The sequence below is a fragment of the Moschus berezovskii genome, chromosome 12, assembly GCF_049115385.1.
Source record: "Moschus berezovskii isolate FMDL1 chromosome 12, NW_MosBer_1.0, whole genome shotgun sequence".
NCBI lineage: Eukaryota > Metazoa > Chordata > Mammalia > Artiodactyla > Moschidae > Moschus > Moschus berezovskii.
In genome coordinates, this window is record NC_142471.1 from 28,641,771 (window position 1) to 28,653,474 (window position 11,704).

Genomic DNA, 11,704 nt, shown 5'->3' on the forward strand with positions numbered 1-11,704 from the left:
GCAAGAATACTGGAGTGGGTTGCCATTTCCGCCTCCAGGGGATCTTCCCAACCCAGGGATCAAACCCAGATCTCCTGCATTGCAGGCAAATTCTTTACCATCTGAGCCATCAGGGAAGCCCAAACATACCTGGGGGTAAACCAAATAAAGCCTGGGGCTCTACATGGCCCAGTGTCTCTATGGTGTCCCATTGAAAGAAACACAGTCCAGCGACCAAACATAATCATAAAGCATCTATATGTATTTAATGTCTCAGAGAACACTCGTGAGGGATCGAATCATAACCCCATTCCCAGTCCAGGTCTAGCATCCACACAGTCGCTCCTTTGTTCTGTCCCCATTTCTATCCAAAGTCCTTCTCCTCAAGACGCTGCTTTCTTTTCTTTCTCTCTGTTCTTTCTGGCCTTTCCAGTCCTGTCTTTCTGTATTCAGTTCTTCCACTTCTCAATAGTAACCTAACCATCCAAAGAAAAGTCTCCTGAAGGGTGGGGAGGTAAGAAGCTGGGTTGGCAAAGAAAAATTCTCCTTCGCAGGTAGGGGGCAGGGCCGGGAGCACTCACACATCCCATCGTTCTCTCCTGTCTCATAGGCAGGTGCTGTGGTGGGGAGAACACAGTATTTGTGGTCAGGAGTCTACACTAGCTGAGCATACTGCCTGTAACCTCTCTGAGCCTCTGCTGTCAGCAGTGCAGGGAAGGAGGCGCAGGGACAGCCCTGGGGAGGCCTCCCTCCCACAGAGATGCTGAGTCAAGGAGATGGGAGGTAGCAAAGTGCTTTGTACCCTGAAAGAGGCTCTTGGTGTCAAGGCTGTGAAGGAGGTCTGATACAGGTGCAGTCAGGCAGGGCCACAGCATCCAGGGGGAAGAAAGGCCTCCTGGTGTAGCTAGAGGACCTACCCTGGGCTGTGGGGTCAGCAGACAGAGCCAAGTGCCAGGCCAAAGAGGGGCCCTCAGGAGTGTAGGCACCACAGTCCCGCATCAAGGTCCAGAGATCAGAGTCAGATGTATGGGGCCACTGTGGGAAGGGACGAAGGACGGAGTAGAAGGCCGGTGGGGAGGGGTCCCTGCTGCAGGACCCAGACACCAGACTACCTGTTAACCACAGTGCTAGCTGCTGAGCATTTACTCAGGCCAGGCACTGCGCGTGCACCATCACAGACGAGCCTCACAAGCCCTGAGAGGTAAGATCTTCCTGTCCCCAATGTACCCGTAAGAAAACGAAGGTTCAAGGGGTTAAGGGAATATTTTGAGGTCAGACTAAACAGTGGGCACCCCAGCCTACGCTTGTGTGACCGGGTCACCTGAAGCAGGCCCCGCTACACTCCTGACCTTTGACCACAATCCCCCTCCAGGTGGTGATCCAGGTGCTAGACGTCAATGACTGCCGGCCACAGTTCTCCAAGCTCCAGTTCAGCACGAGCGTGTACGAGAATGAGCCGGCAGGCACCTCTCTCATCACCATGATGGCCACCGACCAGGATGAGGGCTCCAATGCAGAGTTGGCCTACTCACTTGAGGGCCCCGGCGTGGGTACGTAGCCTGCTCCCTGCTCCCAGGATGCTTTAGGGGTTGCAGCCCCAGGCCAGGCAGAAGGTGGGGGGTGGAGGAGGGATGGGAAGGGTATCTCAGCCAGACCCATGCCCTGCTTTCCTACCCTCCCCCGCCAGAGGCCTTTCACGTGGACATGGACTCGGGCCTGGTGACCACAAAGCGGCCACTGCAGTCCTACGAGAGGTTCAACCTGACCGTAGTGGCCACAGATGGTGGGCAGCCCCCGCTCTGGGGCACCACCATGCTCCTGGTGGAGGTCATCGACGTCAATGACAACCGCCCTATCTTTGTGCGCCCACCCAATGGCACTGTCCTCCACATCAGAGAGGTACTGCTGTCCCCGGGCCTCCTGCACCCCTTTCCAGTATCCAGGCTAAATCTATATTCTGCAGTTGTCCTGCAGTCTGAGGCTGAAGGGGCCCCCACTGTGAAAGCAGGGAAACTGAGGCCAGAGTAGGGAACCAGCCAGCTCAGTGCCACACAGGGCAGTACTGAACAGTGGTTAGTAAGAAGGGCTGTGCCAGCCAAAGCTCTTGGATCCACATGTGACTCTATCACTTACCAACCAGATGACCTTGAGCAAGTGACTTCTCTGAGCCTTTTTTTTTTTTCATCTGCAAAGTGGGACTAATAATAGTAGGTGTCCCATCTCTCCTCCTAAATGTCTGCCAAGGCCAGTCTCCCCACAAGTCACTTCCCCACTTGTCTCAAAATAAACATGCAGCCCCTTCTGTCTGTCTGTCTGTTCCTGCTGATACCAGTGTTGGAGACAGCCTGGGACCTGAGGGTGCTCATCGAAATAAGAAACAAGGGGAAGTGGCTGAGCGTCTGTTTCCAATTCTTCTTTCATGCCTTGTTCTCAAATGTCTTATAAAGATAGGGAAGGACCCCTGCCCTTCTCCTCCTTCCTCTCAGCACCAAAGCCCAAAATGCTCCTTGAAAGAATGCTTGGGGTGTCTCCCACTTGTTCTTTTCTCCCCAGACGAAAATGAGCCAGTGGGCTCAGCATCTCTCCACATCTCAGAATGCCAGTGTTAAGTCTGTCTCATTGAGGTCCCACACGATAAGTTTCTCCCAGGGCTGAGCTCTAGGAAGCACCACACTTTTACCTTGTGGTTTGTTTTCTCACCTGTGTCTACTGCAGTCACACAGTGGCCCTCTTTCCTTTGTTCACTAGAGAGCTCAGAGCGGTCAGCCCACCTTGATTGATGTACATGTTAGTGTACACACCTTCCCTCCCGTCCCTCTGTTTCCATCTTCCTGCCAATCATTTTTTTCTCTACCCTGATTTTTTTTAACCCATTCACTCTTATTATAGTTTATACATTCTTGTCCACTGCCTCAAATCTTCTTTACAGAATGAGGCAGCGTATAAATTAATAATAATCTAGTTCTTTGTAACTTCCCTGGTGGCTCAGACTGTAAAGAATCCACCTGCAATGCAGGAGACCAAGGTTCAATCCCTGGGTGCGGAAGATCCCCTGGAGAAGGAAATGGCCACCCACTCCAGTATTCTTGCCTAGAAAATCCCATGGACAGAGGAGCCTGGTGGGCTACAGTTCATAGACTCACAAAGAGTCGGACACAATTGAGTTGCTGAGCATAGTTCTTTTCCACACCAAAGGGCCCCTTTTACTAAGTTTTTTTTTTTTTTCCTTCAAGGGGGTCCATATTTGAAAGATTCATGTTTTTGAAACAACCAGCATTTGTTAAGTAATTACCTCTGTCATCCCACTTTCAATCTGTTAGATGTAACTGCCAGTTGGAGTTTCTGATTGTCATGATCAATGAGATAAACAGTGAAATCATGCTGAGCTGATGCTTTTTAAACTGAAAGAAAAAAACTTGTTCTTCTTCTTGTGCCCTTGGCAACCTTTTCATGGGCCAATGTTGATGTCTGTTAGGTTTTTTGATAGCTCAGACTTAAGGGACTTGGGATCCTGAGGGTCAGAGAAGTGACATGTCCAGGTCACAGAGTGAATTAGTAACAGACTTGAACTCAAATATCCAATCTCTAGCCACCAAATCACCCTACCTGTATGCCCTCCCCATTTTCAGGAACCCCATTGGGTGGATGTGTTCTTTGGGGATACCTAGAGCTCCTGTGATTGGGGTAGTAGGCCCAGAAAGAGAGGGTGGGTCTGAGGGTCTTCTCAACTTCAGCATGCAGTGGGATGGAGGGATGGGATAGCCCTGGAAGGGCAGTCACCCCAAGAGTCTGGAACATGGTGGATCCAAGGCTGGACTGTCCATGGGCAGTGGCCTTGGCTGGGGTCGGGGGTGAAGGAACATTCTAGCAGGTGCTCAGACTCCAAGAGAGTCCAGCCAAACAGACATTTTCTAGGAATGCTGAAAGGTGGCAAGGACATTCTGCTCTGGGAGCTGGGATTCTCTCAGGATGCCTCCTTCTGTACCCCCTGTAGGAGATCCCACTGCGTTCCAACGTGTACGAGGTCTACGCCACGGACAAGGACGAGGGCCTCAACGGAGCAGTGCGCTACAGCTTCCTGAAGACGACAGGCAACCGGGACTGGGAGTACTTCACCATCGACCCAGTCAGCGGCCTCATCCAGACCGCGCAGCGCCTGGACCGGGAGAAGCAGGCAGTGTACAGCGTAAGGGGGCGGGGCCTGGCACGAGGGGCGGGGCCCAGTGCCGGGGGCGGGGCCGGCCGAGAAAGAAACTTTCTTATGGGCGCAGGACCACTGCGTCCCCACCTAGAATGTCTGCGAGGGTAGTGACCTGTCCTCCGGGGATGCCTGTCTGGGGCCCTTCGTCCGCTCTGACGGCACTTCTCCTCCCCCAGCTCATCCTGGTGGCCAGTGACTTGGGCCAGCCGGTGCCCTATGAGACCATGCAGCCGCTGCAGGTGGCTCTGGAGGACATCGACGACAATGAACCCCTCTTCGTGAGGCCGCCAGTGAGCTTACCCCTCCCCTGCACCGGCCACACCACACACCGTGCACACTGTGCTGTAGGCACACGTGGTTACATGTGGAAACTGCCCGGCACTTCACAGAACAAATATTGTCTGAGCAGCTACTATGTCAAGGCACTACCCAGCAGTCAAAATGCAGACAGAAGTGCCTGACTCCTGGAGCTGACGTTCCCATGTCTGCATGCACGCTCACAAAAAGGAGCCTGAAAATCAATTCTGCTCTAGTGAGCTGGGGCTGAGCCTCTTCGTGTGGACTCAGACTAACTTTGCGGTGTTCTCATCTTGCGCGCACATAGGGTGTGATGTTTCCTGGAGACTGCACGTATGTATGTGTGTGAGAGTGTGTATGTGTGCACACGCAAGCCCCCTTGTTCAGACATCCGTCAGGTCCTAGGAGACCTTGGAGAATGTGCCCAGCCAGCCCTGCCCTCCTGGAGGAAGTCGTGGGTGACACTCCCTCAGGGCAGAGCAGGGGTCTCTCCAGCCCAACCCTTGCTCCCATAAGGTTACAGCAGTTTCTCTAGGCCTGGGCAGGAAATTCCCACAGCACCCACGAAAGCACTGCCCAGTGCCCTCTGGCAGGAGCAGAGGCTCAGGCCTTCCCTCGGCCTCCCATGACCTCCCTCTCCCCCTGCAGAAAGGCAGCCCCCAGTTCCAGCTGCTGACGATGCCCGAGCACTCACCACGTGGCACCCTTGTGGGCAACGTGTCAGGCGCGGTGGATGCAGACGAGGGCTCCAACGCCATCGTGTACTACTTCATCGCAGGTGGGGCCTGGCAGGGTGCTGCCTCCCTGCCCCGGGGCTGGAGATGACCCGCATGTGCCCCCTCCCGGCCCCTCATGCTGTGCCACGGTCCCCTTCAGCCGGCAACGAAGAGAAGAACTTCCAGCTGCAGCCCGACGGGCGTCTGCTGGTGCTGAGGGACCTGGACAGGGAGCGCGAAGCTGTCTTCTCCTTCATCGTCAAGGCCTCAAGCAATCGCAGCTGGACGCCTCCCCGCAGGCCCTCCCCAGCCCTTGACCTGGTCACTGACCTCACCCTGCAGGAAGTGCGTGTCGTGCTGGAGGACATCAACGATCAGCCGCCACGCTTCACCAAGGCTGAGTACACTGCAGGTGCAGGGACCAGAGCCTGGGCCCCGGGGTGTGGGGCAGCCTCTCCTCTGCGGCTTACACTCGTCTGCCTATTCCTGCAGGAGTGGCCACCGATGCCAAAGTAGGCTCGGAGTTGATCCAGGTGCTGGCCCTGGACGCAGACATCGGCAACAACAGCCTTGTCTTCTATAGCATCCTAGCCATCCACTACTTCCAGGCCCTGGCCAATGACTCTGAGGACGTGGGCCAGGTCTTCACAATGGGTAGGGGCTCCAGCCACTTCATGGACTGTACTGGATGAAATAGGGTCTATGGGGGTACCACAGGGTATGAGTCACATCAGCCCTTCTGTTCACCCATCCAGCCATCCACCTACCCATCTCTGTATCTACCCACCCGCTGTCTCCTCCTCTTCCCATTCCTCATCCATCATCCACCCGTGCACCCATCCATCTTCATTCGTCTGCCCATCCATCTCCCCGTTCTCCTTTCCATATATCCTCCTATCTTTGCATTTGTGCGCCTCACCCTCCCCTGCGTCAGGCATTGTGCTAGGTAGGCACTGGGGAGCCAGAATTCAAAAAACACACTTCAGCCTAAAAGTATGCACGGTTGCTTGTGCCTCTGCCTATGTGGAGAGCTGACCATCTCTGGGTTAGGTTCCAGAAGGTGTCCCAGTGGATGTCCCGATCTAACCTCCAGCTCCAGCCCCTTCCCTGCACTTTGCTGCCCACAGCAATCAATTCAGGTTCTTTGGCCTGGCTTTCTAGGTTCATCAGCTCTTCTTTCTAATCCTGCTTTCTGGTTCCACAGCCCCTTTTTTACCCTTAAGGCTGAACTACTCACCATTCCTTCAGCCTGCTTCACACCGTCCTCCCTGGGCCTTGGATCCCTTTGTGTTCACTTCCTGGAACACCATCCTGACCTTCATCTCCACCTTCAGAATGCTCCCCTCACCACCCTCTAAAGTCTAGTTCATGTGCCGCCACCTCCAGCCACACCACCAGACAACCATCACTTTGTTCTCCAAATTCCCACTGCTCTTAAACTAACAAGCAGCTTGCTACAGGTCACAAAGCTACAACGTGGACGACTTTGAACCCAGATTTAAGTCTCTGAATCCAGTCTTTTAAGAGAAGACTGTGCCGGTCATCTCTGCTGTGGTTGTGAAATTCCAAGGCGCATGTGTTATGTGTGAGAAACAGACACGGGGGTGGGGGGGCTCAGAAGTGCTCCACAGCCTCCCAGCGTGGGATGGCCGAGTCCAGCTTGTCATCCTTGGGCCAGTGCAGCCCAAGTTGTGTTTTTAGTATGCCACATGTTTAAATAAAACTTAGAATTCTCTAGAGAAAGTGCACCAGCCATGGGCTCTCCCTGCAGGGAGCGTGGATGGCATCCTGCGCACCTTCGACCTCTTCATGGCCTACAGCCCCGGTTACTTTGTGGTGGACATCGTGGCCCGGGACCTGGCGGGCCACAATGACACAGCTGTCATCGGCATCTACATCCTGAGGGACGACCAGCGGGTCAAGATTGTCATTAACGAGATCCCCGACCGCGTGCGTGGCTTTGAGGAGGAGTTCATCCGCCTGCTCTCCAACATCACCGGTGCTATCGTCAACACCGACGATGTGCAGGTGCCCTGAGGAACCTGCTCTGGGTCTGGGGGCAGTGGAGCAAGAAGGGGGCCAGGACAGGGACAGCAGTGCAGAGAGATCGGGGTGTATGAAAGGGATCAGTCATTTCTTAGCTGCCTGAGCACGGTCCTTCCAGGTCTCTGGGCCTCAGTTTCCTCCTCTATAAAATGGAGCTAATAATAGTGTCTGGCCCAGTGCAGTTCAGTGGTCAGCCTCGAGCCTGACCCTTGGTGATTATTCAGTAGCACTGGGGTTTTGGCAGGGTAGGGCAGGAGGGGCTGATAGAAGAGGCCTGCCCCTCCCATGCCTTGCTCCTGCCACACCTCCCATGATGCCCTTCTCACCTAGTTCCACGTGGACAAGAAGGGTCGGGTGAACTTCGCACAGACGGAGCTGCTCATCCACGTGGTGAACCGTGACACCAACCGCATCCTGGACGTGGACCGGTAGGTGTGCGTCTGTGCTCAGCTGTCTGTCTGCCCGCCCCCTGCCCAGGAGTTGGGTCTGTCAGCCTGCCCTCACCCTGGAGTTGGGGAGCAGAGTAACAATGCCTGCTGTATGGGAGGCTATCACCCAGGGGTGAGCAGGACAGGTAGAGAGAAGGTGTGTGAACAGAGATCCACCCCCTGAGCCTTACTCTTCCCATGCGTGAAATGGGACTATTACAGCAATTGTGAGGATCAAACAGGATCTTATGTGAAGGGATGGGGAAGCTGTAAGATACAAGGTTATCTGAGTGGACCTGAATCTCACAAGGCTTTGTCGGGGGTGAATTTGGGGGCAGACTGGCCTGAGTGGGACGAGCTCTTGAGGAATGGCTGAGGCCTCTGCCCCCTCGCCCAGGGTGATCCAGATGATCGACGAAAACAAGGAGCAACTCAGGAATCTGTTCCGGAACTACAACGTCCTGGACGTGCAGCCCGCCATCTCTGTCCGCCTGCCCGATGACATGTCCGCCCTGCAGGTAGCCTGGTGACACCCATCCCCACAGGCCCCGTGCTGCCCTGGGTGCTCACCCACTCAGGCCTGGCCCTGCTCCCCTAGATGGCGATCATTGTTCTGGCCATTCTCCTCTTCCTGGCTGCCATGCTCTTCATCCTCATGAACTGGTACTACAGGACCGTGTGAGTGACCCCTACTGCCCTGCCCTGAGACACGCTGACCGCGGACAGTCACGGAGGCAGGCAGGGCCATTAGGCCCTAACGTGCCAGTCCAGCCCCAGCCTCCTTCACCAGCCCCTCTGCTTCTTTCTAGACACAAGAGGAAGCTCAAAGCCATCGTGGCTGGCTCCGCAGGTAAGAGAGGGCTGTGATGGGTGGGGAGATGGGAGGGGCCCCTGAGGGCCTAGAGTGACCGCCAGGGCCTCACAGGGCTGGCTCAGGCCCAGCTCACCAGCCCCAGCAGGGTGTACCCCCTACCCCACACCCCAACCCTTCTCCTACAGGGAATCGTGGCTTCATTGACATCATGGACATGCCCAACACCAACAAGTATTCCTTCGACGGGTAAGTGGGGTCCCTGAACCCTGCCGGGTGTACTTTAGGGAGACACGCCCTGGACCAAGCTGGGGTAAAGTCCCTACTGCCACTCAGACCCTGAGGGCATCATGGACTGCCTGAAACCTGGGATGTGGGTGCCCCCTGCTGGGCCAAACACCCCTCTCTCCACCCTGACTTGGGCTCCCCAACCTGATTGGGCCGCAAGTTCCAGGGAGGCATAGGTTTGGGGCACCGTGTGCAAGGGGAGGCCTCCGCACCAAAGCTGATCCAGATGGGGATGTTGTCCTGGTTCTTGTGGGATCTTTGAGGGGAGGATGTACCCACAGGTGCCACAGGCAAGGGGCGTTTCTTACTACCCTCAACCCCTAGTCCTGTGACAGATATGGCCAAGGAAACGGTGGGGGCCCGTTTCCCTCAAAGGCGTCAAAAGTGTCTGTCCACTCCTGCCTTCCCCCAACCCCACTCAATCTGCAGGGCCAACCCTGTGTGGCTGGATCCTTTCTGCCGGAACCTGGAGCTGGCCGCCCAGGCTGAGCACGAGGATGACCTACCGGAGAACCTGAGTGAGATCGCTGACCTGTGGAACAGCCCCACCCGCACCCACGTGAGCCCGGGCCAGGGCAGGGGGGGGACAGTCATGCGGGACACGTGCGTGTGTACACGTGTGCGTGCCGTCTACCTCTGCTCCAGCTAATGCCTCCTCTCCCCAGGGAACCTTCGGGCGTGAACCAGCGGCAGTCAAGCCCGACGACGACCGGTACCTGCGGGCTGCCATCCAGGAGTATGATAACATTGCCAAGCTAGGCCAGATCATTCGGGAGGGGCCCATCAAGGTGAGTCGTCCTAGCAGGCTCCTGGACCCAGACCCCTGGCTGGGCTTGGACTTACTCCAGAGGATGCAGGGGCGGAGAAGGGTCCTGGGAAACAGCTTCCTCCACCTCTAGGGCCTCAGCTAGACCTGCCCTCTGGGGGGCCAGAACAGAGAGCGGCCCTGGGCTGAGGAGGAGCTGCTTCAGCCCAAGTGGCCTCAAGGCCAGGACTCCGGCAACACAGGTCCGGCTGGCCGCTGTCAGCAGGCTCTGTTCCCACCCTCTCCCCTAGGATCAGATGCCCAGAGTCACCTTCCATTACCCCCTCCTGTTAGGGGCGTGAGTGGGGGGTGGGGCAGGAAGGGGAGGGCCTTGGTAGGGGTTAACCCTCTCCCTCCCCCAGGGCTCGCTGCTGAAGGTGGTCCTGGAGGATTACCTGCGGCTCAAAAAGCTCTTTGCACAGCGGATGGTGCAAAAAGCCTCTTCCAGCCACTCCTCCATCTCCGAGGTAGCGGGTGGGCCGGGAGCTGTGTGCTGTGCCCCAGTCCTGGGGGTGCTCTCTCCCTCTCCCATCCTCTTTGGCGTCTCTGAGATGCAGCCAGGACCCAAGACTGCAGTGGGTGGGGGTCCAGGGAGTCAGACAGTTGGGTTCTGCTCTCTGGACTCTGCAGTGGACTTTCCCGGGGATGGGTGGGTGCTGAGGCAGCGTTTCTCAGATGTGCTAAACCCCCAAAGGGGTATCTTTGAGAGAGCATGTCATTTTTAGAAACTGACTGCCGTGCCACGTCAATCACTTTAAACAGTCAGACTTTCCCGTGGACACTTCCCACCTGCCACAGTGAGAGCTGATCCTGCTTGAGGCCAGCCCGGTAACAAGTCCAGGTTCCAGAGTTGCAGTCACAGAATCTTCACAGACCTCAGAGTGAATACAGGAGCTTACCCAGATTCTCACAGGAACCCCATGTTCTGCAGAAACACACCTGTAGCACCAGACATAGGTTCTCCTTTGTACCCAGTTTGAGCAACACGGGTCATAGGCTGTGCAGGCTTCTGTGACACAAGCCCAGGGTTCCTTGTGTGTGGTAGGGAGAAAACAAGCCCATAGCAGGTGGGACTCTGGGGCCATCAACCTGCGCAGGGGCAGGCCCTGAGCATGTGGGGGTCCCGGCCTCTTGTAGCTGATCCAGACCGAGCTGGAAGAGGAGCAAGGGGAGCGCAGCCCCGGCCAGGGCAGCCTGCATTTCTGCCACAAGCCGCCTACCGAGCTCAGAGGGCCAGACGGGATCCACGTGATGCATGGGAGCACGGGCACGCTGCTGGCCACTGACCTCAACAGCCTGCCCGAGGATGACCAGAAGGGCCTGGGCCGCTCCCTGGAGACGCTGACAGCCGAGGCCAGCGCCTTTGAGCGCAACGCCCGCACAGAGTCCGCCAAATCCACACCCCTGCACAAGCTTCGCGACGTAATCATGGAGAGCCCCCTGGAGATCACGGAGCTGTGACTAGATAGGGGGACCCCGCTTGGGATGAGCAGCCCAGCCCCTCCCAGGGCCCCTCCAGGGCAGCCTCGGGCTGGCCAGCAGCAGTCTCAGCTGCCCAGATTCCACGTCTGCCAGATGCCTTCAGCATCTGCTCTCTACCTTCACAAATGTTATTTTTTTAAGAAAACCAAACAAATGGTAAGCATCCAAGGACGAGGTAAGGAGGGTCACCGAGAGCCCAGGAGTCTGAGGTCCAGCTCAGCCCAGGCTGAGCTGAAAGAGGCCAAGCCGGCACTCTCCCTCTCCCCCCCGAACCCTAGCCCCACTGCACAGGAGCCCAGCGCAGGCATGCCCTGCCTGGCCTTGACTCTTGGACTCCAGTTCAAGTCCCAGCACATTTCTGCCACATCCCTGACTGGACATGCAGGTGGGGGCGGTGAGTGCTCCCGTCTCCCACACGGACACAGTCAACGTCAACAAACAGCACTCTCTCCATTTCACTGGCTTCCCAAACGTTCCCGGCTCATACAGAGAGAATGACTGATGTTCCCTTGGGTTCTGAATGTAGAATGTTCGTGTGTATCCCCCTTTTAAACTAAGTTATTCCCTCAATATTCTACCCTTGGTTTTGTTCAACTGGTACGCACTGAACATCTCTGGAATGGTCTGAATTTTAAAAAGAAAAGCAACTCA

At 56.2% G+C, this 11,704-nt stretch overlaps 1 protein-coding gene and 1 long non-coding RNA gene across 2 annotated transcripts in view; one reads left to right on the plus strand and one right to left on the minus strand.

The window, feature by feature from the left end:
• CDH23 (cadherin related 23) overlaps positions 1–11,702 on the plus strand; it is a 442,755-nt gene extending 431,053 nt beyond the window's left edge. The window contains exons 52-68 of the mRNA XM_088841955.1: positions 1,352–1,529; positions 1,667–1,878; positions 3,974–4,165; positions 4,357–4,470; positions 5,126–5,255; positions 5,354–5,605; positions 5,686–5,847; positions 6,965–7,221; positions 7,570–7,667; positions 8,065–8,185; positions 8,266–8,345; positions 8,477–8,517; positions 8,667–8,727; positions 9,196–9,325; positions 9,432–9,554; positions 9,934–10,038; positions 10,709–11,702. Coding sequence (XP_088698081.1) covers positions 1,352–1,529; positions 1,667–1,878; positions 3,974–4,165; positions 4,357–4,470; positions 5,126–5,255; positions 5,354–5,605; positions 5,686–5,847; positions 6,965–7,221; positions 7,570–7,667; positions 8,065–8,185; positions 8,266–8,345; positions 8,477–8,517; positions 8,667–8,727; positions 9,196–9,325; positions 9,432–9,554; positions 9,934–10,038; positions 10,709–11,032 — 2,580 coding nt within the window. The 3' untranslated portion in view covers positions 11,033–11,702. The remainder of the gene's footprint in view (positions 1–1,351; positions 1,530–1,666; positions 1,879–3,973; positions 4,166–4,356; positions 4,471–5,125; positions 5,256–5,353; positions 5,606–5,685; positions 5,848–6,964; positions 7,222–7,569; positions 7,668–8,064; positions 8,186–8,265; positions 8,346–8,476; positions 8,518–8,666; positions 8,728–9,195; positions 9,326–9,431; positions 9,555–9,933; positions 10,039–10,708) is intronic.
• Positions 221–3,964, minus strand: LOC148775953 (uncharacterized). Its single transcript, XR_016038735.1, has 2 exons — positions 3,272–3,964; positions 221–596 (listed from the first exon to the last, which is right to left on the minus strand). It is a non-coding gene; the product is annotated as an uncharacterized LOC148775953 (long non-coding RNA).
• Positions 11,703–11,704: the final 2 nt, after the last annotated feature.